This window comes from Coturnix japonica, chromosome 2 (genome assembly GCF_001577835.2).
Source record: "Coturnix japonica isolate 7356 chromosome 2, Coturnix japonica 2.1, whole genome shotgun sequence".
Taxonomy (NCBI): Eukaryota; Metazoa; Chordata; class Aves; order Galliformes; family Phasianidae; genus Coturnix; species Coturnix japonica.
Window position 1 is genome coordinate 70,860,082 of NC_029517.1, and position 24,763 is coordinate 70,884,844.

The following is a 24,763-nucleotide window of genomic DNA, read 5'->3' on the forward strand; positions in this document are numbered from 1 at the left end:
CAGAGAGTGGTGAAGCACAGGAAGAGGTTGCCCAGAGAAGATGTGGATGTCCCACTCCTGGAGGTGTTCAAGGCCAGTTTCAATGAAGATTTGGCCTAGTGGGAAGCATCCTGGACCATGGCATGGGTGGTGAAACTACAGAATCTTTAAGATCCTTTCCAACCCAACGCATTCTATGGTTCTAGAAGCAGCTGTAGAATGAGCAAAATGAGGGAGCCATAACATTGCTCTATAGTGTAATATGAGATGTTCAGATAAGAGGAAATGTCCACTTCAGATGTAAGAACCTGCAATATGCAAACATACTATCAAAAAATTGGAAAAAACCAAATACTTTGTAGGTCTGCTGCATTTGCATCTACTCATCACTCAGCTCCTAAATCTAATCAACCATGTGAAAGAAGCAGCTTTTGAAACTCCCTGCTTGACATTTTTTTCTTCTAGCAAAAGAGTTCTGGTGAGAATTCAGATCACATCAGGATTCTTGAAGAACTGCACAACAGTAAGGAATTGAGCAAATCACCCATTGACACGGTGAATAGCTTAGCAGGGTATTAAACTGAAAGCTACATTTTAGTTTTTAAAAGTACACTGAAACATGCCTGTGCATAGTGCCTTATATAATCAGGTCAGCGGGAGCCTTCAGGATCACTGACTGGATTTCCTGGAATTCTGCACTTGTTTTTACTGTTTGTTTTGATAGAAAACAGAGGTGAAAGAGTCCTTGATGCAGGCACACCAGATGTTCAGACTGACACCTGAATGGTGCAATATGGGGAGATGAGACAACTGATGACAGCGCTAAGGCATTCAGGCTGGTCCATCCTGAAGGACCCAGATGTGCCTGCAGTCAGTCAGCTTACCAGGCTGTACTATCAGAGTGACCTCAGCAGTGGACTGCTGCCTTGCTGAATCTGTGACTGTAAGCTGAAAGGTATAATCTCCTTCCTGCATTGCAGATAGCTGGAGGTATGGAGTCCGCACTCCCTACATGGCAGTGAGAGAGAGAGGAGAAAAAGCATTCACGGACTACAAAAATATATTAAGAGAGCATATGTGGAGAAAAAGTAAAATGTATTTTAATTCAAAATAAGTACATGATTCGAGCAAAAGCACCTTGCAGACAAAAAGGATACTTAAAATTTTATGCACAGATATATATTCAGTAGTGCAACTGTCTATCAATCCAGAGATATATTTATCAACATCATATCTTAATTTCTTAATTTTTAGTATAATTCCTGCATTATTTGCAGCAGAAAGAAGTTATTCAGACCTTTCACAGTTTCATAATTACCCCTACAATATATGCTGTCAACAACATATCTTATTTTCTAAAATTATCTATACAAAGCAGTCTCTTTCCAGTTTGGAAAGCCTAAAGTATTTACCTTTTTTACACAGAGAGTTCACATCTCTCATAAAAATGGCTTCTGAAGTTCAACTGGAATCATTATATTAATTACTCTATTAATCTAAACAGCTACAAGAACCTGCACCTTAGTGAGTGCAGGTGAACTGAAATTGTATTTGCATTGATTTGAGTTCTCAGATTTAAATAGCAAAAGATAAAATAAATATGTAGACATAAAAAACAAGAGTAAAATCAATTAGCATTCATATGAAACCTGTGTTTTATTAAGGTTGAATGACAAAAAAAAAAAAAAAAAACGCAAACCCACACCAGAGTGTCAGCAAGAAATTGACCAAAGTCTTGTAAGTTTTCACTCAGAATAGCAAGTTCTTGTTTGAGTCCTCCTGTTTTGAGGAAGATAAACAAAGGACAAAAGAACTTCCTAATACTACACAAGGAGAAATAGACATACCTGCATTGCTACAACCTTGTCTTTGCTTCTGGGACTGAGTGACCACTCATAGCTGACAATTTCATGGTCATCACTGCTCTGGTTTCCATTCAATGTGATGAAATTTTGGGGCAAAGTAACTGCCTGATTAGGTCCTGCATTCGCAATAGGTGGATAATCCACTGGTTTGTTGACACTCAGAGATGCAATTGTGGAGTTGGCTGCTCCATCTGAATCAATCACAGTGAGTCTACAGTAGAAAAAAGCAAGACTGGGAATTTGTTAGATCAGACTGCTGACAAGTCAGAAGCCAAAGATTCCCATTTTGCTGTCACTCAGAGAACAAAATCACTACCTAAACAGAGCCACTGATTTAACTTTTATGAACTTGTGTTGCAGAAAGACATAGCCTTCAACTAAGGTGGAAAGAAACTCAGAAGACTTCTTTCAATCACAGCTTGCAAGCTGTTTTTCTTTAAAAATGCATATCTATTCTGGATCCCAGATGAAACCTCCTCCATGCAGTCAATGGCAACTCCATCCATTTGCAGAGATTTTGCTACAAATTCTTTAAAAATGGACTCAGTGAAAAACAGTGACTTAATTCATCTGCTACAGCAGAACAATCCCTGCACCCAAAACTACTGTGGATACTCAGAATCTCTGTCTTATCATAGCACAGCAACAACTCGTAACTTTTAATTTCTTAAACGAACTGCTACTAATACTAATAAATACTAATACTATCAGCTCTGATTCTATAAGGAAATCTCAAGTCACAAAACAAAATGTAACATAGGCTTTCAACAGTCATTAGTGCCCTTAATAAATACAATGGCAAATTATCTAAAAACATGACACCTGAAAGTGATGGCAGACTGCTCTTCACATTGTAGGAACATCTTCAATTGACCCCTTTTGTGAGTGCTACATACAGTCAACAACATGGAAGGGAGCCACTGTTGAAGTCTTCCCCACGAGAGAACAATAATGCTTACTGATCTTGCCATTAGCAACTGCATACCTCTGCAGTTAGGAGTACCTTCCAGCTAATTTCTTGTGAGCTTCAACAGGCTGCTTTATTGTTCAAGTACCTCAGCTTCTCCCAGAGACACGCAGGAAAACTCATTTCTTAATTCCCTTGTGTTCAGAGCATGCTTAAAAGCAATGTATGTAAGTGGGCTCTATCCCACAGAGGAAAAGAAAATTATAATAATCTTCTGCCACTGTAAAATATGGAACAATTAAAGAACAAAGAACTGAAGCTGAAGTAATTTTTGGTGATGCTTATGCAAAGGGCCATGTTTAATGTATGCCATATACTGGTCATCAACAGGCTTCAACATTCTGCCGATGCTACACTGACATAGGACATACTGACCTACAGGCTGTAACCCACTGACAGCCAAGAGTGATTCAATGAAAAATGCACAAGTCCAGGACAAGGTGTTAAATTAAAATGTACAGGAAATGATCTCTGATTTTAATTAAAACACCAAGGACTATAAACATTGTTTTTATTGTCTGGCCAGAATCCACTGCCAGCAACGATTAACTGGAAGAAAACAGCAGCAAGGCAAAGGCCTTTAGGAAAAAAAGTGTAACTCTCCTAAAGACAGTACACCACAGAACTATGCAAGGATCAGTACTGTTCTGTCTGTCACCACTATTCAGGGTGACATACATCCCGACTTTAGTCTCATCTCTGGACATTTGCCATCTTCTAAGCTGATATATATATATAGATAGATAGATATAGATATATATATTCTCTTCAGTTATTATGACAGGAAGTGGGAGATTATTTAAGTTCTGATGCATTGATTTGCATAGGTTTGTGCTCCAGTGCATCATTATAGCAGTGTCACAAAATCACTGAAAGCACTTCTTAATGGAACTGGTCCCTGTGTTCCTTCATCATGCAAAATGAAGACAAACAGCATATAAAAGAAAAACGAACAATAACAACAACAACAGAAAACCAACAAACATCTAGCTGACATCACAGAAATGCCTGAAACTCAAAAGGAAATCATCCATGCAGGTGTACCTGAAAGTGTAATTTCCAAGAACAAGGTTAGACAAATGCAAGACAGGTGTGTCAGCAGATGCTTTCTGCTCCCGCAAAGGACCTTTAGTTTCCTCCCAATGGTAACTCACGATCTTCATATCATCTGTACTTTCTACATGAATTAAAGAAAAATGTGTCAGTACCTTGTGTAACTTCAGCCTGTATGAATACTTAAGTCTCTCATGCACTCATCCCTGTTTTTCTACAGTTTGTGTGCCATAGCTATTAAACCAGATGATGAGTTACTTTTTAAATACTTTACCATAAACAAAGGTAAAGTCAATCTCAGCCAGCCTCTCAGTGCATGAATCACAGAACCACAAAATGGCTCAATGATCACTTAGTTCTAAACCCCTGCCACAGGCAGGGTTGACAACTGCTAGATCAAGCATTAGATCAGTTCAACTCCATCCAGCCCGGCCTTGAACATATCCAGGGATGGGGCATCCACAACCTCACCAGGAAGCCTGTTCCAGCACCTCACCACTCTCTCAGTAAAAAACTTCCCCTGACACCTAATCTAAATCTCCCTTCCTTTAGTTTAAAACTATCCCCCTTGTTCTGTCGCTATCTATCTGTGTATAAAGTTTATTTCCTTTCTGTTTATAATCTCCCTTTAAATACTGGAATGCCACAATGAGGCCTCCTCAGAGCTTTCTCTTCTCCAGTCCAAACAAACAAAGCTCCTTTAGCCTGTCTTCATAGAAGTGCTGCAGCCCTCTGATCAACTTTGTGGCTCACCTGTGGACTCAGTTCATTAGCTTTACTACTTCCTTGAGTTGGGGGCCCCAGACCTAGACGCAGTGCTCCAGATGGGGCATTCCATGACATTCTACAGCCTGTTTGTTCTTAGTAAATATAAAAACAAACCTTTGCTTAACTTTAAAACAAACTCAAGAGGAGCAGTAATCAAAATGGCATGTCATCTCTCTATCATGAACCCAGACTGGCACAGAGGCCTGTAACAGGCAGGACATAAAGAGCCTCTAAGGCCACACACTACCTCAGTTCACAAGTAGAAGGCTGCATTTTACTACTATAGTCTTGATGTGCCGACTGTATTTCCACAAACACGTAAAGTCAAGCAATCATGTCTTCTGTAACTAAAAACATCAGAAACTGAAAGTCTTCCAAGTACAGTTCACTCTAGAACAAATATCATTTAATCTTATACACTTAATTAACTCATCCTTTTTAAAAACCACTTATAACCACACTCAAATTCCCAACACGGAGAATGACTCAGGGAACGTATGTGCATTGAATGAAAAGAAAGAATTCTACATGGCATTGATAAACAGTATTTTAACTGTATTAAAAATACAGGGTGTAAGCAATTACATACGACTGCCATCAATGAAGGTAGAAGTTGTAGGTAAAGAAACTTCTTGTACTTTGGGAGAAGCAACAGCAACAGGAGGCTGGTTAATTCTGATTGCTGCGAGGAAGACAGGAATGAAAAAAAACTGTGAGGACCTGGGCAACCAGGATAATCTGGTAACTCTACTAATCAATAGCCCCCAGTAATATAAACCTAAAAATGACAGCTCTGCAGCATCTGCTGTCCAAGGGATAGAAATGGTGACTGAAGAGCAGCAGTCTTCTGCTGCAGCCCCTTCCATTTGGTATAATTCAGGGAAGACCAGTGCACTGTATCTTGCAGCTACAGCCAGTTGAGCATCTAGTGTCTGATCCTTGTAGCAGAAAAGGGGACCGCAGAAGGAGTCATAATACTACCTCAGGCCTTGTACATGCTAGGCAAGCTCCTTGGCTACACTTACTTAAAATGCTTTAAAGACAGAAAGACATAAAATACATCTTCGCATAACTGAACTTCTCAATACCCTTGGAAGACAGACTGTTATACGAGCATGTTGCACTACCACTTGTGTTGAAGAAATTAATTATTTTAGTCAACTGGTTACCTGGTTTGACAGTGACATTTACAAAACCTTCGCCAAAGGCATTTTCACCAGAAACTGTCACTTTGAAGGCGTAAAGTCCCACCGACAACTGAAACACAGAACAAATCCAGTTACATGGTGAAATATACAGATGCAATATGCATACAATCTGCCAGTCATGCTTTAAACATAGAACCCATAAAGAACCCATACAGAAGAAACGCTGGTTACTGTTTAGAGGTGAGGAACACAAAGCCAACACTGAGGAATTTTTACTCTATCTTAGAAAACTGTGAGAGCACCCTGAAGAACACATTCCTTAAGGTCTACAAAGGAGCTGGTGATACATGCAAGTGAGAAAAAACTTGTAGTAATTTGAATTCCTCAACTAAAGGCACCCTTCATCATAGGTTAAATTCCTGTAAAAGAACTGAACAAACTAAATAAGCTTGAGCTTTTGGTTCACTTACATGAGAGAGCTTCAGTGTCTGGGTGTACCTGCGCTCCATTTCACCACCATAATCAGCAGGGTGACTAATTAATCTCCATTCATAGTTGTACGATGTTTCTTAGCACAATAACACAACAAAAGAATAATCAGTTTTCCTGTCCAAGTAAGTCCAGGAAACAAAGAAATCAAGTTCACTGCCAGTCAGATAAAAATGTTATAATAGGAAATCATGAGTGCTGCTGTTTCAGACAGAAAAAGGAAGTGTTACAAATACAAGTTATACTTCTAGAGTATGCTGTAATTTGATAAAATAAGCAACAGTAACAGTCTTGTTAAATAACTTTAAAATCCATCTTCACATGAAGCAAAAGCATTTTACATGGCTACATATGAAATATGTATTCTTCACTACTGTAGCTCACAGTCTGGTGGTTTTAAGGTCAATGTATTCAGAATCTACTTTTATTTCCCCTTTCTGCTTAACAGCAAGATGCTATAACAAGGGCAACATAATCCTTACGTAGAAATCCCAGACTTTTTGTTGAATCATTTGCTAATGAATTTAGATTCTGAAAAATACAAGCCATTTCAAAATGTGTGAAATTCAAAGAAGGAAATGCCCTCAACAGTTGGATTCACAAAAAAAAAAAAAAAAAAAAAAAAGTAGAAGGAGGAGACAAGAAAGACATCATCTCCTTAAATGCCGATGATCACATAGCTACATAACTCAGGACTCAGCTGCATCAGCTGCATTTACAAGTTGGTAGTGTGAACATGTCCTGTATGGGAGGGCCATTTAACTCACCTGTTGGTGGTGGTGGGACAACAAAAGCATTCAGTTCAACCTCATTTTTGGGTAGCATCACCTCAATGTTATCTCCAGCAGATACAATAAGTTCTTTTACTGTACGTAAGATAGAATATTATGTTTTAAAAGACAGGACAAGTACTGATCTAGCATCTTCATTATTTGTATCAGATTAAGCAGAATTTGACAATTAGGCAAAGATAATTAAATTAAAAGTTTCCCCACTGCATAACCAAGAAATACTTATAATAATTATAATCATGACTATGGCTACTTCAATTTTCATTGAGCTATTCCAGAAAGTTTTTCTTCTTCTTTGACTTAGCCATCAGAAGAGTGGAAGTTTGCACTTCTAAAATCTTTGAACCTCCATATGAGATGAGAATAAAATGGCTATATGAGGGTGATAACCAAAAGAGAAGGAGAGACTGTATCTTATACGGAGCACCTTTTCTGAATATTCTTTAGCCCCCTCCTGTGAAGGATTAGCTGCCCTGTTAACCTTCAATGGTAATGACTATTCATAGCCTTGGAGAAGAACCCTCTTGCAGCTCACCTCTTTTCATTACCTCCTACTGCTATCTGGCTAGTAGGACTGCATCCTGCTAGCCAGGTTCGGGCAGAAGGTGCCAGGAATGTCCCAAATCAGACCCATTCTATCAGGAAGCAAAGTGCTTAGCTCTATGTATCCCTCAGAAGTACAGAAGAACATACATCTGTGCTTCACTGATTCTTGTGGCCCTTTTAGCCCTTTGCCAGGATCCAAAGGAAGGGGAGAAACTTGCCAGAATAAAGGAGATACACTAACATGCACATAGAATTTAACACAGGTACCGACAGCAGAGCAGTTAAAGGCATCTTTTTCAAAATAAGAACATTTTGCTTGGTAGCTGGACGTCTTAAAAGCCTTCTTACAGCTCTGAAGTCATAAAAAACCACATTTTTTTCAGGATGGACGCGTTCTCCCCTGTTAAGGGCTGAGCTTCCTCAAGTCCCACCTGCGTCCCTGCATGATATCTGACAGCTATACATGGTGGGAGTCCTACTGAAAGAGTTTCTGAGAAAGAACAGTATTCTGAAGCCACACAAAAACAACAGTATGGCTAGAAGAGACTGTTGTGAAACCCCAGAAAAGTCTTAGGTATTTCTCACCAGTATAAAAATTCACTCATTAAGGAAATGCTCATAATCTTTGCTTTTTGCTGTATTTGCTTGAGTTATAATTTCCTACTGATGTCATGCTTGAATCAGAATTTTGCTACAGAAGTCACCAGCTAAAGGGGATGGAGTTTCCAGTGTTAGTGCAGGACTTCATGCTTAAGGTGGAATGAGGCTGCATTTGAACAGAATTCATAACTAAGAAAAAGATGCAAGCCTGACAGTATTAAAGTCCTCCCTGTCTCCTGTCCAGCAGGCCCTCAGATCTCCAGCTATGTTGAAATATTACCTGCTCTGGCAGCAGTAGCAGGAGGTGTAAATTGCTGCAAGGGTTCAGATGGCACAGTATTACTGGGAATAAGCATGATTCCATGTTCAGTGACACTGTCTGGTGCCACGGTAGGAGTCTGGGCTTTGTCTGACACATCTGGGGAGATTTCCAGTTTGTCTGATGGAGGAGAATAAGGAGAAACCTGAAAAATGAATTACAGGGAAACAATGGCTTAAATATGTCATTCTTTACCTTTACAGATTTACAGGTATGCTGCTCTTGAAAGAGCATGTGGGGTTCACCTATTGATTCATGTAGCCAGGAGGTTTTATTCATAAAGAATATCTATCAAAGGAGTGTTTGTGTCGTCCCCCCCCCGCCCCCACATCACTCTTTGTAGTAAATGCTAACCTTTTTCCCAAGTTTCAGAAAAGGACCGGATATTCATACTTTTTTCCCCCCTTTACTCACTTCTAATGAAGTGCCCTAAATCTCCCACTTCAGTCAACAAGCAGTAATGTTGTTCTCACCCACCACCCTTGTAAGTGATCCAAAACTGCAGTGAAAGACATAGCAAGTTACACAGGAGTAACCAAGCACTGTGTTAGCTTTTCCCATCACCCCTTCCTTCTCTCAGGCCCCATCACCTTTCAAAGACACGGTCTGAATGGGGCAGTATATTTTCCTTACTCTCTCCCACCAAGACTTACTTCTAACCTTACATCTAGATGAAAACATTTTCCCTATTATGGCTATTGTGTGTGGCACACAAAGGCAGCAAATACCTGTGGTGCATTAAAAGGAGCATGGCCAGCAGGTCGAGGGAGGTGATCCTCCCCCTCTGCTCTGCCCTGGTCAAGTCTCACTTGGAGTACTGAATCCAGTTGTGGGCTCCCCGGTACAAAAAAGACAGGGATTTCCTAAAGAGAGTCCAGTGGAGGGCCACAAAGATGATAAATAGCCTGGAACATCTCCCCAGTAAGGAAATGCTGAGTGAACTGGGTCTGTTCAGCCTTGAGAAGACTCAGAGGGGATCTGATTAATGTTTATAAATATCTTAAGTGTGGGAGACAAAGGGACATGGCCAACCTCTTTTCAGTGGTCTGTGGGGTCAGGACAAGTGGAAGTGGCCATAAAATGAAGCACAAGAAGTTCTGCACCAATATGCAAAGGAACTTTTTCACAGTTAAGGGTGATGGAGCACTGGAACAGGCTGCCCAGGGGGCTTGTGGATTCTCCCTCTCTGGAAATATTCAAGACCTGCCTGGATGCCTATCTGTGCAGCCTGCTGTAGAGAGCCTGCTTTGTAAGGGGGGCTGGACTTGATCTCTAGAGGTTCTGCCCAGCCCCTACAATTCCATGAAATACTGTTATCACTTATACCTAATCTACTATCAAAGCATAGGATTAAGTAGGTTGGTAAAATGCACACTCATATCACAGAATGGCAAAGGTAAGAAAGGACCTTTGGAGATCATCTATTCCCACTTCTAGGCTGTGATGGTGTCTCAGCTAGACTCTCTCAAATCTTAATAAACTTGCAGTTTTCCACACACACACTTCTGCCATTTCAATCCTTCCCTCCAAGAATCTCAGTTGCCTTCTTATCTTTTTCTTCCTTACAGTAACAGCAAAAAAAAAAAAAAAAATTGGCATTTTTACAGCAAAAGAAAGGCAGCCGTTGGTTACAAAACGTGTTGGAATTAAGGCAAATCCAGACAACACTGCTTGATTTCCTCTGAGGCTCAATAAACATAGCAGATGCTGACTTTACAGCCTGTTTCAACTTTCCCATTTCTCCCTTTCTGTTCTGATGGAGCCAAAGACAACTTAGAACTGATCAAAGCTGCTGACATAAACAGGGAAAAAGTGCATCGTTCTTAGATAGCTACACTACGTTTAAGTACTTAACAGATTTTAATTTTCATTTTTCTTATTACCAGACACTAGAAAAGGATTCTGAAAACAGAAATGTATCCAGTTTATCTTACTGCGGTCAAAAACAAAAACAAACAACATTGTCCCTTCTTATATACCTTGTCCCTCTCTCATGCTCTAAAAGCATTATAAAAACTATTTATTCAGCACTATTACATCTAAAACACCACTTTAGGCATTTACTAACATGAATCCTATAGAACAGATAGATGGAGGAACTTCTGTTTACTGGTCTTGGATGCTGGCAGGACCATTATCATTGCTAAGCTTATGACTTGTTATTGAAACATGAAGTGAGAGAAGGGCAGAACACCAAACCAGTCCTCTTATACCATGCTCAAGCCCTGTTGTCTGAATACTTCCAAAGAAACCCTATGAAGTCTTTGAAACAGTCTTGCTCCTTATCATCTGAAAAAGAAGTGTCCTTCAATGATTCATCTGCCTATTAAGTCAATCCTCTCCTCTTCAGCCTTCTCTATGTGGTAATGGACTGTAACTCACTCAAGTTTCAGGGTTATGTTACAAAACAACAACCTTGTTTTATATGTTGAACAAAGCAACTGTCAAGTGGCCTCACCTGCCTGCTTCTCAAGGGGCATACATACCTTTCCTTGCAAAGCATTGGCAGGCTGAGTAAGCAGCTCGACTGCTGCTCTGTTTTCAGACATCTTTCCAGGGAATGGTGTAATCTCTGGGAGAGCAGACAGCCTCTCTGTGGAGAGTTCACTGACAGAGCTGAGTTCAGATCTGTTTTTAGTTAGAAGGCTTTCAACCTTTCCAGCTTCCTCTTCCTGGTTATCTTCATTGTCACTGACTGAAGTATTGAAGTCATTTTCACCTGCTACCATCAGGCCCCAGTCAGCATAATCCGTGCTCTCCTTCTGTTCATGTTTGAGGCTCACCTGAAAGGGGTCCTGCTCCAAATCTTTATAATCATCTATGTATTCAGGTATCTCCTCAAGGCTGAGTTCTTTGCCAAGCAAAGGCAATTCCTCAGATGGCTCATTCTGACGTCCCACAGCGTGCACCATGCTTGGGATCACCTGCCCAAATCCCAGCAGTGAGGCTGGCCTCTGAGAAGGTCTCAGCACAAATATTAGATAGGACTTCACCGTCTCAATTGTTTTAGGTTCACAGCTCTCTTTGTGCTGGCAGTTCACAATGTAACAGCGTCGTTCAAACATCCAGGACAAGTCACAACCAGAGAGGTCACAACACGCAGTGATGCATTCAGACACTGATGTAGCATGAGGAACTCGCATAATTTTAGTGGTTTCTAAGTTGGGAGATATTACTGCACTTGAGTACGTGGCTCCTTCTCTGCACTGCTCACTGTAGGAACCTGGAACAACAACACTAGCATGAAGCTCAACACTGCAAGAGAAACATAATATTGTTTTCTACAACACAAAGAGACTTAAGACAGGAGACAAGATAAAGGCAGATTGTACCCAACTTAAATAAACTCATTGCTTTTAACCACTACTTTTCATACAGCACTCCCATTTGCAGCAGTGCTTGTACTTAGTGGGATTTTCAGTGTAGGATCTTAATGTATTTTACAAAGTCTCTCTTTTTCATTTGATACAAATGCCATCACTAAGAGATCAAAGTTAGCTGTGGATACTTAAAAGCAAGAACAGAGCAGGAAAGTGGAAAAAAATCATGTGGTACTTCCACTACACCCAATGTAAAAAAAAAAAAAAAAAAAAAAAAAAGAAAAGATTAAAAAAAAACAAAAAAGGCAGCTACATGTCATTGCTCCAGCTGAGAAAGAAAGCAGCTAGGATTTACGTTTGATACACCAGATATCTCACTTGAATTTCATGAAAGGTCTCCCACATCAACATCATTGCTGGACTAAATATAAAAGCTCCAGAGACAGGGAGGGGAATTCCCTAAATTTGGCAGCTTTAACCACTTTCATTTATGAGGAATCCCAAGAGCTTGCTCCCATGGAGAGAATATTTACACCTCTGCTGCAAAGGAAAAAATGATACTACAATTATTTTCATAGAACATCAGAGATCATGAGTGTGAAGTGTTTAAATTGAGCATGAATCAACATAATGTATATCTTTTTCTACAGCTGTTTATTCTGTATGTTTTGAACTGCTGTTCAAAGTCCCTTTCTCCAAAATTCAACTTGAAGAATCTGATTGGGCTTCAAAGAATTGCTACATAAAACCAGCAATTCTTTTTAGCATTGTTTTCAATCAGACTTGCTAACTCAGCCATGAAAACATAATGCCAACACTGTGGAATTAACACAGTAATGGAGGACAGCGTTTGACCTGCCTGCCTTGCACATCACAACTCAGTAGTTAAGTGAGTTCTGGTGGCAGAAAATACATTATTAGTGATAGCACAGGAAAAAGACTGTATAACTAATGGATTCCAGCTCAAATCTGTAGAACTGATGGGAAAGAAAAGTGAGATCAGGGAGCAGAGCCAGGCCAGCACTAGGGGTTAGACTTGAGCACGACCCAGAGCCCTGAGGAGATGCAGTCACACAATCAATATAGACTGAATATACAACTACTGAACTATCTGTGGAGCATCACATCAGTCTGGAACAAAGGCTCAGCTTGCAAGACAGGCTAAACTCAATGCAAAATACACACATGGACACCTCATCTTTCAGCCACTGACTTCTCTCTACTTTGCTCAAATAACACAGCAGAGGAATAGAAAGGGTGAGACTTTATGATGCTTTTGCAGAGCTGGCTATTTGGGATGAGGGAAAATAAAAAAAAAATCTTCCACAGTCCCTTTCATCTCCAAGAATATGTGACCCTTGCAAAGACTCTGAATTGCCATCACAAATTATTCCTTTAAGTTGGCTGCTCAACTTCAGACAGGGCATCCAGAGGAGCTCTAGGTTAAAACGATGAAGTTCTCTGACAGGCTTCTATATTAACCCACACAGTATGGGGATTAAGCAAAATGAGTGAAGAGATCTGCATGTAGTAGCAGGGCTAAAATCTTTTTGTGAAGACAGAGACATGGTGGGACAGCTGTTAAAAGTAGAATGTTGTCCCTCTATCTCAGTATTGGAAAGTCTGCACCTGGAACACGATGTACAGTTCTGGGCTCCAAAAAGAGTAGACTTGGAGCTACTAGAATCCAAAGTAGAGCCATAAGAAGGATGAAGGAACTGAAGCATTTCAACTATGAGGAAAGGCTGAGAAAGCTGGGACAGTTTAGTATGGAGGAGACACAGGAGGGGTCTTACCAATGTCTATTAATACCTGAAGGGAGAGCACAAATAGTATGGACCCAAGCTCTTTTCAGTGGTGGGTAGTGTCAAGAACATAAGAAGGGCCTTCTGAATTGCGGGAAGCACTTCTGTGCAGTGTGGATTAGAAAGCATTGGCACAGCATGCCCAGAGAGGCTGTGGAGTCTTCTTGGAGATTTCCAAAAGCTGCCTGGACACCATGTTCTGGGTGTCCCTACTTGAGCAGGGGGAGCTGTACTAGATGACTTCTAGAGGTCCCTTCCAAATTAACCCATGTTTTACTACTCTTCCCTCTTATTTAGTGGCATTTATTTGTGTGTGGTGGGTTTTTACTAACATTTGAGTGTTTTTATATAAAACAAAGCATCCTTTGACACACAACCTGTGGTTCACCAGTGTGTATGTGGAAAGAAATGTCTATTCACCTTCTTCCTCACAAAGCTCACGACTAGCAGTAGCCAAGCATGTTTAAAAATGATAGCCTTCAACATAAGCCTAAGAAAATATATTTCTAAATAAAGAAAGGGATATGAAGTGATGTCTTGGGATGTGATGTAATAATAAGCAGACTGCATGGAGGAGAAGAAAACAAAATACTAAAGTAGACAAAATTATATTGGCAGTTACCTGCTGACTTATCTTTGTGCTTCTGCTGGAGTTAATCCAAGAATAAAGCACCACCGTATAAAGCAAATAAATTAAATCTAAGACTCTGCCATGAGAGCTTTCTTAAAGATACACAAATGCACTTCAGTAACACTGTTATATAAGGCCTGTCTTAAGTGCAAGGTTAGCTGATGCCTGATCAAGAGGGGAACTAGACTGAACTCCCAGGTGCAAAATAAACTGTCTTTCTTGTGGGAAGCAGCATCTTCTCTCTATGCAATAGATATCTGTGCATAAAGTCCATATCTGTGCATAAGTCCAGTTCAGTTAGCAGGGCAGTTTAAATTTATAGTCTTTATTCATAGATAGGAAAAAAATATATTCAATTTTAGTAATGCCCAGAATAGTTTAAACCTATTCCAATATAAGCTAATTTCATCAATGAATGGACATAATCTAGTGGAATTAAACTGTAATAAGGAATGCCTGTAGAAATTATGAGCTACATCTGGAGATCCAGGAAATCAGGCATTCATACTGTATGAAATGCTAAGTGAGAGAGGGTCATGGTCTTGACTGGAATAGAGTTAATTTTCTCCATACAGGCTCATACTATTGGTTTTGGATTTGTAATGAAAATAGTTATGATATCTCTGCAATGTTTTTAATTGCTACTGAGCAGTGCTTGCACAGAACCAGAATTTTCTACTTCTGATGCTGCCCTGCCAGCAGAGAGCCTTGGGGTGCACAAGGAGCTGGGAGGGGTCAGTGTCAAGACAGCTGACCTCAAATGATATCCCATATCAAATGAAGTTATACTCTAGGAAAAAAAAAGAAAAAAAAAAAAGCTTGGGGGAAAAAAGCTGATTAATCAGAGGTTCAGGCTGTGATTACCAATTTCCCATACATACTGCTAGGAAAATGTTGATGCCAGTGGAAGATGGGTTCTCTGAACAACAACATCCTCAACAGGATATTGGAAAGCACCAAATCTGGACTATACGTTGGGCATGGAAGGACAAGATTGGCAATGTGCTGCATTATCTTCAAAATGGTATGGGGCCTGTGTATGGGAAAATGTTGATCACAGCCTGAACCTCTGATTGACCACCTGAGACAGGCAAAGAGTCAGCTGCAGGAGCACAGGTGAAGCTGCAGAAGCACAGGTAAGCCTGGATCCACCTCTCCTAGATCCCATTTAAGGGCTGACTGCCACTGAGGAAGGATCTCTTTCTCTGGAGATTGCTCCTTTGTGGAGTTTACTGTGAGCCTTCAACATCAGTGAGCATTTCCATTTATTATAGATTATCTTTCCATCATGATAATCTTAATAAAAGATCTGTATAACCTTTATTTACTTATTGATTGTACAGGCCTGACATTATTGTATCACAAGAGAAAGGTTGTCTCAGGCCTTCAACTTAATCAGAGTCACAACTGAGTGGTCAGAGTTGAGGTCTGTCAGAGTTCTAGGAAATCCAGAAGAGTTGCTACTTTCCTATACCAAAAGACAGATACCACTTCATGCACTGAGGGCTACATCTTATACTTCTTACTTCAAAGGGGAATTCACATCACACCCTCACTGGACTGTCACTTTGATTCTGGCTCATAGTGCTGACAACACATCTTGTCACCAGCGATGATACAATTCAGGAAACTGTCACCTTCAGCCTTGTATTTTTATAGTGGGTCCTAACAACCTTGTACACGTACTTTCTGCCATTATTGTACCCAATGCAGTGAAGCTGATATTGAGCTCTGTACACAGATTCCTCTGCCAGTTTGAAGACAAGAGCTGATCAAGACACTCTTCATTTTGTGGTGTGACAGCTGTGCATGGCTGTCTGGAACATGGCTTGTCTTTCATGTTACTGTCACCACTGCTGAAATACACTACCTACTGCTTGGACTCCATAAATGTTCAGCAAGCGCTGAGGAATGTCCAGAGGTGCCTTTTTTCCCCCTCATGGAGTAATTCAATGACATGCATTGGCTTCATATGCTCTTCCATGTCAGATGTCATTTTTGACAGACTGCCTCACTGCTGCCATCTGTCACATGAGAACAAAATGCAACAGAGTACTGGCAGGAAAGTTCAACCTCTACTGCTGTACCACCAACATACATCTCTGGCATTGCAGGTTAACATAATAAAGTGGAAAGAGCTACTTTCAGAGCACCTGAGCTGTGTGCGCTCATACCTGAGATACAAGGAAAGGCTTGGACTGCAGAGAGCAGTTTGAGTAGAGCAGTCTTGTTCCCAGATAAATGAGGAGGAGGTAACAAAACTGACATAAAAGGAAAACAAGACTTTCTATATATGTACATGGAGGATATTCCAGTCTGCTAGCAACTCATGCTAATAAAAGCATATAACTATGACTTTCTTTACAGCCAATATTCAGCATTTACTGCACATTATTACCTTCTACTGAAGAGCGTGTGTATTTTTTATTTGGTTGGTTTTTGGTTGTTTCCCCGCTTCCTTCTGTCCTTTCTCCTCTACCTCAAGAGGCTGAGTACCAGCTACAGGCTCCACAGAAATATAGCATAGGTGACTACATACAAAAGGGTATACTTACTTTATTCTCCTAAAAAGCTTGCTTAATGATTACTGCAAGACAGCTAACAGTGCAGCTGTAGTTAATCCCCCTCAACCACCTTTTTCCAAACTCCAGTCCTCTTGAAATTGGCACCAAACAACCTCCCAAAGCTGCATTCCCTCACAGCAATGAGCAGCTAGATATGAAGCTGTACTTGTGAGAACTCACTGAGGAGCTATAAGGTTTCCTAATTCTTGCCTTATTCACACACTATTTACTTGTCCACATACACTCCAAAAGCAGTTGCTTCACTCGCTCTGTGTCACTGAGAAACAAAAGAAGTAAGCTCCTACCTGTTATTGCCCATATTAACAGGCCAAAAGCACCAAGTCCAAATGCCATGCTGCACTGAGAAGGCAGAGACAACGGCTTCTCTGACCAGCTGTGTTAATGTTGGCTTCCTTTAAGATTATTTAATGCTCTGCTATGGCTGTGAAGTACTGCAACAAACAGGACAGAAAGAAATGGGTCAGATGTGAGCATTAATTAGAACAGTACTGTAAAAGCAAATAAACAGGTTAAATGCAGACTTCTTTATTATTTCCTGAATTCTTGACTGACTATATAGTAGATGAAGCAAGAACAAATTACCAACCTGGAAGCCTCATTCTCTGAAGATACTGACACATTCCAGATAGACTTGCATGGTTGGGATCCTATACCTCCAAACCACAAATATTCTGGCTGGTTAACTGGATAGCCAGATCCTGGGGTTTTTTTGTGTTTTTTTTGTTTGTTTGTTTTTGGGTACTTCTTTTTTTGGGGGGGGAGGGAGGGGGGGAGGGGGGGTGAGGGAAGGATTTATATGGAAACTGGCAGGGACTCTTAATTGAAGAACCATAGACAGTACAGCTCAAGACAGCACCCAAGCTATTCCCTCCCCACTATCACAGTAATGCAAGTAGATACTTATCCAGAATTCCAAATGTAGGATCCTGACAAGGAGCATCAAGTTTCCCAAATGAGGGAACCAAGACAACAAATGCTAAAGAAGGAAAAAAAACCATCATGGACCCTGCACATTAGCTACAGTTATTGAACAGCCTTAAAGTAAAAAGAAAAGGGTGAAACAAAAACAAGTTCCAAATAGAAAAAAGATGAGGTTTCCAGCAAGGTCTTTGCAAAACAAGGAATGATTAGCATTAATGTCCCCCAAAACTGATATTTCCTTTAAAATATAACTTCACATTTGTAATCTTTGTTTTAATCAACAACAGAAGACTCTTTCTTAAGGGCAGATGAAGAGAAAGTTGGTCTCGATTTATTTTTAAGCCACTTAATTAGAGTTTACCACTAAGCACACACACACACACACACACAAACCTGTCAAAAAGCCAAAAGCCAACAAACCTCCTCCACCATACAGTATCTCTACAATGCTTCAAGCACTATTTTGGTTCTGTACTGACTCCTATGCCAAGATATGAATTGGTCCAGGTGTTCGTAGTACCCTTCACTCCTTCCCAGTAGCAGCCAAAAGGATCAGATGCATGTAACAGACTGTTGGCCCTTTAGCCAACAGAAAAAAAAAAAACCACACTTGGCAACAGAACAACACAAGGTCAAGTATTATCCCAATAGGAAGGCATAATACCTTCACTTCCAGTGAAGACCTTGTGTGGATCAGCTTTATAGCAGAGGCTGACACCAAGAGACTCTTCAAAGAAGCATAAAACCATGACAAAACTCTGTGATAAGAGCCACTGGACAGCCCCTGAAACACAGTGGCACTGGGATGCAGGGGACAGCAGCCAACTCCTCTCCATGTGTGGTGACCCAAGAGTGCAACATACAGGACAGGCAAACACAGCAAAGCATGGCAGAAGGGTTTGGCAAGGCAGTTTGTGTGGGGCAGGCAAGCAGGGTGAGCAGGAGGGCAGAGTATTCCTCCCCATACAGGAAACCGGCTCATCTATCAGCTACCCTCTAGAGAACAAATCTAGCCAAGGACTCCACTAAGCAGAAAGCTCTGGCCAAAAAGAATGCAGCAACTCAGAGTGTCTACCAAAAAACATGGTGGTTCTCATCTTTGATTAGAGGGAGAACCTGAGCATGATGCTACCAGTGCAGGGCAGCAGGGATGATGTGCTCAGTACAGTGGCAGAGCTCAAGGAGGAGGTGAAGAAATTAAGGAGCATCAGAGAGTGCAAGCAGGAGACAGATTGGTGGAGCAATTTCCTTCCAAACTTGCAAGAAAGACAGCTGGGAGTATTGATTAATGATCAGCTGAAGGGCAACAAAGCTGGTGAGGGGTCTGGAGCACAAGTCTTACGAGGAGCAGCTGAAGGAGCTGGAATTGTTCAGTCTGGAGAAGAGAAGACTCAGGGGAGACCTTATTGCTCTCTACAACTACCTGAAGGGAGGTTGTAGTGAGCTGAGTGTTGTCCTCTTCTCTCACGTAAATGGTGATAGGACCAGAGGGAATGGCTTCAAGTTGCACCAGGGGAGATGTAGGCTTAACATTAGGAAATTCTACTTCTCTGAAATAGTGGTCAGGCAGTGGAATGGGCTACTCATGGAGGTGGTGGAGTCACTCACTGACCCTGCAGATGTTCAAGGAACGTTTGGACATTGTGCTGAGGGACATGGTTTAGTGAGAACTATTGGTGATGGGTGGATGGTTGGATTGGATCATCTTGTAGGTCTTTTCCAACCTTGATGATTCTGTGAGACATTTCAGAATTTTGCCATATATCTTCTTTCACTGTTCATTTTTACAGCTAGGAAACAGACCTCAAAACAACTATCCCACTGCTGCACATACATTACTTCTGAATTTTGAATGGAAAAAGAAGGATTTAGCAAACGGGTGGTATGTTTTTCAAGCTCAGAGAGCTTAAAGCTGTTATTGTCCAGCAGGCGTGTGAAGGTCTGTGCAGTGGCAGTGTAAGGTCTCAGTCCAGTTCCTGGTCTAAGTATGATTAAGACAGAAAGCATGAAATAAAGCTAGCAACAGCACACAGCACAGTCCAGTCACGAGGTACCATTTGCAGGTGAACATTGAAACATTCTGGGAAACTTCAGTAAACTATGAGGACTGCTTGTTAACTAATGCCTTCTATTTTATTATGTTGGCCCACGACATCAGAGGCAGATGTTGGCAGTATGGCAGCAGAGGCTGAATCTTCCTGCAAACATTCCATTGCTTTGTAGCTGAGAATTTGCTCTATCAAGTAGAGTCACTGTGCTCTATGTAGTGCTTTCCATATATTTCCATGGAAATATACATAGGAGGCTTTCTCTAAGTGCCATTTCCTGAACTACAGTCACTATTGAAAAATTCCAACCTTTAGCAGAAAAAAAAGGTTATGATTGCTGCAGAAAAGAACCCTACAGATTGAATCCACAAGGCTCACAGTCTAACATTAAATACTTTTTCTTTCTTCTCATTTAAGGAGAACTTCATAGGACAAAGCAGTGCCCCACTTAATTCACTACCTAGGATTTAGGAGCTACTGCTCCTGATATGTGATCTCTCCTTTGAGGAATTTTTCCCTATGAGCCTAGATCCTTTGAGACAGGCAAGTATTCTTTCCCTGTCTGACCCTTTCGCTATTTTGCTCTTGTATCACCTATCCACTACACCAGTCTTTCCAACTGTAACAAACACAAAAGCTCTCTGGAATTCTTTTCACTGGAAATGAAAAGCAAACTTTCCATTTTATGGCTTCTGTTACTTTTATGGAAGATGACTGACATTGTCTTCATCAATTAGCATTACAGCATCTATCAGAAGAAACAGTAAGTTGACACTTGAAGATAAATGGATGAGCTAGGATTTCAGGTAATCTTTCCCTATTAAAACAACATAGTGTTATAAAAGCAGACTTCCAAGTTACCTAAGTCCATCTAACTTGTGATAGCTTTCAGTGACTGCTCACAGACTGATAGACCGGCTCAAACAATGCAAATACTACTGTCAACAGAACTAATTAATCACTTCCAAGATTATTTAACATCCAACCACTGGCTGAGATAACACCATTTGCAGTGCAGAGAAAAAACAGTCATGTATGGTGGCTTGGGTACAAGAAGACATGGCCAGAAAAGCCATGATCTTGGAGGTGATGTTTAGAAACATTCTTTCAATGTGTGCCTTCCTGGTCTACTGCTTCTTAAGAAAAGACTTAATGTAGATGATGTACATCCATTTCTACATTTGAAAGCTTGTGTGTTGATAGAAGAGCAAAGGAAGAAATACTTCATCTCAGTCAAACAAAGGTAGGAAAAAGTCTATTCACCCATATGACCATGCTATGTTTTATACCCACTATTAGCCTTCAACTTGAAAAAGGAAAAAAAACACACACACAAAAAACTGACACCAGGGTACCTCCATTCATATTTCCAGCATGATTTACTCAATTATTATCTGTTAACCGCAACCCCATATCATCTTGAAAAATACTCAATACAGTCAGACCCTGACACTGGAAAAAAATAAAATAAAAAAAAATCAGACATTTAAATGGAAAAAAAAAAAAACAGAGTACCTGCAGCTAAATTCTATTATAAATTTGTTCAAAAGGCCAGTTTGTAAAAGAAATTGAAAACTAACTGCTTGACAGTAAGAGGGATTTCTCCCCAAGGGTATAATATCCATTACTGTGGTTCTGTACTTGTTCTACAGCCTTGAAATTAGAAACTGTTTGGATGTTCAGCACTTGATCACAGACCAACCTCTAAATGCCAAAATGCTACTAAATATATGCATTTAGTGGCATTACTAAGAAGCAAAAAAGCTGTTGTTGTTTGGTTGGGTTTTTTTGTTTGTTTGCTTTTTAAGACAAGATCCATAAGCTAAGCTTGTGACACAAACATGTGAAGAAGTTAATAACAACAGTTATTCAAATGGAAAGGGTCCCCACCTGAAACAGAAGCTGGGATAGTTTTGAACTGTTCCCAATGGACATTATACCAGCAGGTTCAGAAACCTGTCAGTGAAAAGTCTTGGAACTCTCCCATTTCCACACCACTGTATTTAGTTGCCATCTCTTCCTGCTAAGACAGCATCAAAAACTAAGAAGGCAAAACTGAAGTAAGCTATAGCTCCCCCCAAATTATCAAGACTTCCTCACTGTATGCTATCATTAGAACTGATAGAATCATAGTTCACTGGTAGGTAACTAATTACTATGCAAAAGAATCTTGCTTACAGGTGGTATTTTTAACCAAGGAAATTAAGTTGTTAATGAAAAGCCCTTCCATTCCCCCAACACAATAGTCCCTGAAAAAAAAGCTGGAAGCAGATGAGGCTGGGCAGGCGAGCATCCTAAAGCACAGCCTCTTCCACAGGCCACGAACATGACTGCAATTAGCATCAACCATGCAAAATCCAGGTTACATTGCCTTTGTCTTGTTTCTAAGGGAAAAGTATCGGTCTGTGTACACGTGCACCACTCAGACACACAACCTGATGTGCAATACGCTGAGCAACTCAATCCTCAGAACCTCAGTTACCAAAATAAGGATGATCAGTATCATCTGTTAACTTTGTACCACCCTGGGTTTTTAAAGATGTAGATCTGGCTTAAGACAATGCCTAATGATGAAATAACAGTTTCCTCCCATACATCCCTGAGCCGACTGTCGTCTATTCTCACTCTCCCGGCCTAACAGGTTGCACGCAACAGATTCTGCCCGTGGGCTGGAGGTGGTGGGAAGACAGGCACAACTCCCTGAGGAACGAATTACCGCTGTCCCGTCAGCACTTCATCGGGATGCTCACAGCAGTACCGAGGCGCTGCCCACCCCTCGGTCCCTTCCCTTCCCCGCGAGGTGGGCCGCCGGCAGGACAGCTTCGGGCTGCCCGGCCCCAAGGCAGCGAGCGGATACGCCCGGCTCCGTTTGCCGCCCCTTTCCCCCCGCACCGACACCCGAGGCCACGGCAGGCAGCCTACCTGGCGGCGGCGGATGGCTGCAAAGGGAGCCTCCGCCCCGTGGCTCCTGCGGTTGAGCAGCAGAGGAGCCGGTGGTTAGCGCTGGAGGGCCGGGCAGGCTCGGCGGGTACGGGCCGGTGGCGACGTGCCGCCCACCGCCGCGCCGCTGCTGACTCAGGAGCGAGCGCCGTTCGTCCGCACACCGCCCAGGGGCGGCCGCCACGTTCCGCGCAGGTTCATCGCCCAAAGACCACCCCGCGCACCGCCCCACAGCTGAGGCTGCCGAGTTTCACCTGCTGGCGGCAGGGAAGGGAGAAAGATGCGGAACGCGAGATTGGCACCGCTCCGTGTCCACAGAGGTGGAGGAGCTCCGTGCCAGCACTGAAGGAGAGGAGGCGCCGCGCCTCCATCTTGAGGAGGGGGCGCAGGGAAAGGGCCGCGCTCGGGGGCAGCAGGTGGGGCCGCCCCCCGGCAGGGCTGCCGGCTCCAAATGGCGGCCTAAGCACACAGAGCCGGGTCCTGCTGCAACGGAGCAGCCGTGTCTCAAGAAGGATGATCCCGAGAAGGGGCGTTCTGGAGTGTTGGTGCTGCCGCTGGAGATGGGGAATTAAAAAAGCCCAGGGAATCTGGAGAGGCTCCCATCGACTGGAAGCTGCCAAATGTTATTGCAGTTTTCAAGAGGTGTAACGAGAGCCTGGTAATTATTTAGAGGCCCATCAGTCGCACTTCAGTGCCTGGTAAAATTAAGGAGGAGGCTCTTTTGTGAGTTACTGAAAAGCATTTCAGAGTTAGTGCAGTTATTGGTTGTAGTCAGCTACGATGGGCTCACAGGGGGGGAAGTTGTGTTTAACGAACTTACCCTTTTGTAGAGGTTATTCACCTAGCTGACCAAAGCAGAGTCCATCAAATTTAGCCATGTTGTATTTCAGCAAAGCTTTTGGTACAGTTTCTCACAGTATCCCCTTCGACAAAATGCCCAGCATACAACTAGATAAAAGCTTAACGTGGTGTGTGAGGGTACATGCTGTTCCGTGAGGCTGGTAGTCAGCCTTTAATGCGATTCCACAGGGCTCAGTTATCATTATTTTATTTTTTTCATCAATGACATGAATACAGGGCTTAAAAGTATACTGAGTAAGTCTGCAGAAGACAGGAAATTGAATTCTACACCTGAGATGGGGTAACCTTGTATTTATGGAGGCTGGAGAGCAGCCAAACAGAAAGGGACCTGTGGTTCTGTTAGGGGGCAGGCTGAAGGAGGGTGCTGGACTAGATGATCTCCAGAGGTCTCTTCCAGCTGCTACATTTTGTGATTCTATGAATCTGTGAATTTGAGTCTGCAGCATGCCCTGCCAGCCTGAAGAGCCAACTGTATGTACTCTGGGGTACATCAAGCCCAGCACTGCTTACCATTGGAGGGTGATCGGATACAGGAATGGGCTCCCTAAGGCAGTAGTTAAAGCCCCAAGCCTGTCGGAGTTCAAGACATTTCAAGAAGTCACTGTGCATGTCTGGTGACAGCTCTGAGTTCAAGGACAGTGTTCTGGGGATACTCTCACTTTTGGTAGAGATTTTCCATTTTATGCAGTGAACAGGTGCATGGGGACCATCATGAGCTGTTCCTAGGTGACCTACTCTGGGGTGAGCACCTGGATCTATGCATCATCTTTCTACTCTACTTATGGTTCTACCATTCTTAATTTTTTTAAACATCAAGCTAGAGACCCCCTGCTGCTCAACTGGCAAAACCCCATACCCTATCCTATATTTTTTTCTGATGTTGACTAAGATGTTGAAGGGGAAGTGTGTGCGGTGAGAAGAAGTCTGGCTGGCTTTGCTTTGTGAGGCAGTCCTGTTTCTCATGCCTTGCAGCCCTCCTGGCAGCACAGAATTACTCATCCACTATGGAAAGAGGGTTGTCCTCCAATGCTTTGTGTAGTTGTGAGGTCCTAATTTTGCTGATGGTGAATGCATTAGATACAGTTGCATACTCGTTTCTTCTGCGGGAAAACAAAAAACAAATAAAA

General features: G+C 41.8%; 1 protein-coding gene across 5 annotated transcripts in view; it reads right to left on the reverse strand.

Moving 5' to 3' along the window:
- Positions 1 to 24,763, reverse strand: part of KIAA0319 (KIAA0319 ortholog) — a 46,416-nt gene that overhangs the window by 17,495 nt on the left and 4,158 nt on the right. Inside the window, exons 1-11 of one of the 5 annotated variants that reach the window (XM_032442515.1) lie at positions 22,758 to 23,265; positions 17,151 to 17,297; positions 11,012 to 11,748; positions 8,487 to 8,670; positions 7,037 to 7,141; positions 6,251 to 6,348; positions 5,802 to 5,889; positions 5,222 to 5,314; positions 3,856 to 3,988; positions 1,827 to 2,055; positions 864 to 987 (exon numbers count right to left, since the gene is read on the reverse strand). In XM_032442515.1, coding sequence (XP_032298406.1) covers positions 864 to 987; positions 1,827 to 2,055; positions 3,856 to 3,988; positions 5,222 to 5,314; positions 5,802 to 5,889; positions 6,251 to 6,348; positions 7,037 to 7,141; positions 8,487 to 8,670; positions 11,012 to 11,748; positions 17,151 to 17,199 — 1,840 coding nt within the window. In that variant the 5' untranslated portion in view covers positions 17,200 to 17,297; positions 22,758 to 23,265. Of the gene's footprint in view, positions 1 to 863; positions 988 to 1,826; positions 2,056 to 3,855; positions 3,989 to 5,221; positions 5,315 to 5,801; positions 5,890 to 6,250; positions 6,349 to 7,036; positions 7,142 to 8,486; positions 8,671 to 11,011; positions 11,749 to 17,150; positions 17,298 to 22,757; positions 23,286 to 24,763 lie in introns of those variants that run through there. The other 4 variants (XM_032442513.1, XM_015854769.2, XM_032442516.1 and 1 more) reach the window with 4 other exon arrangements.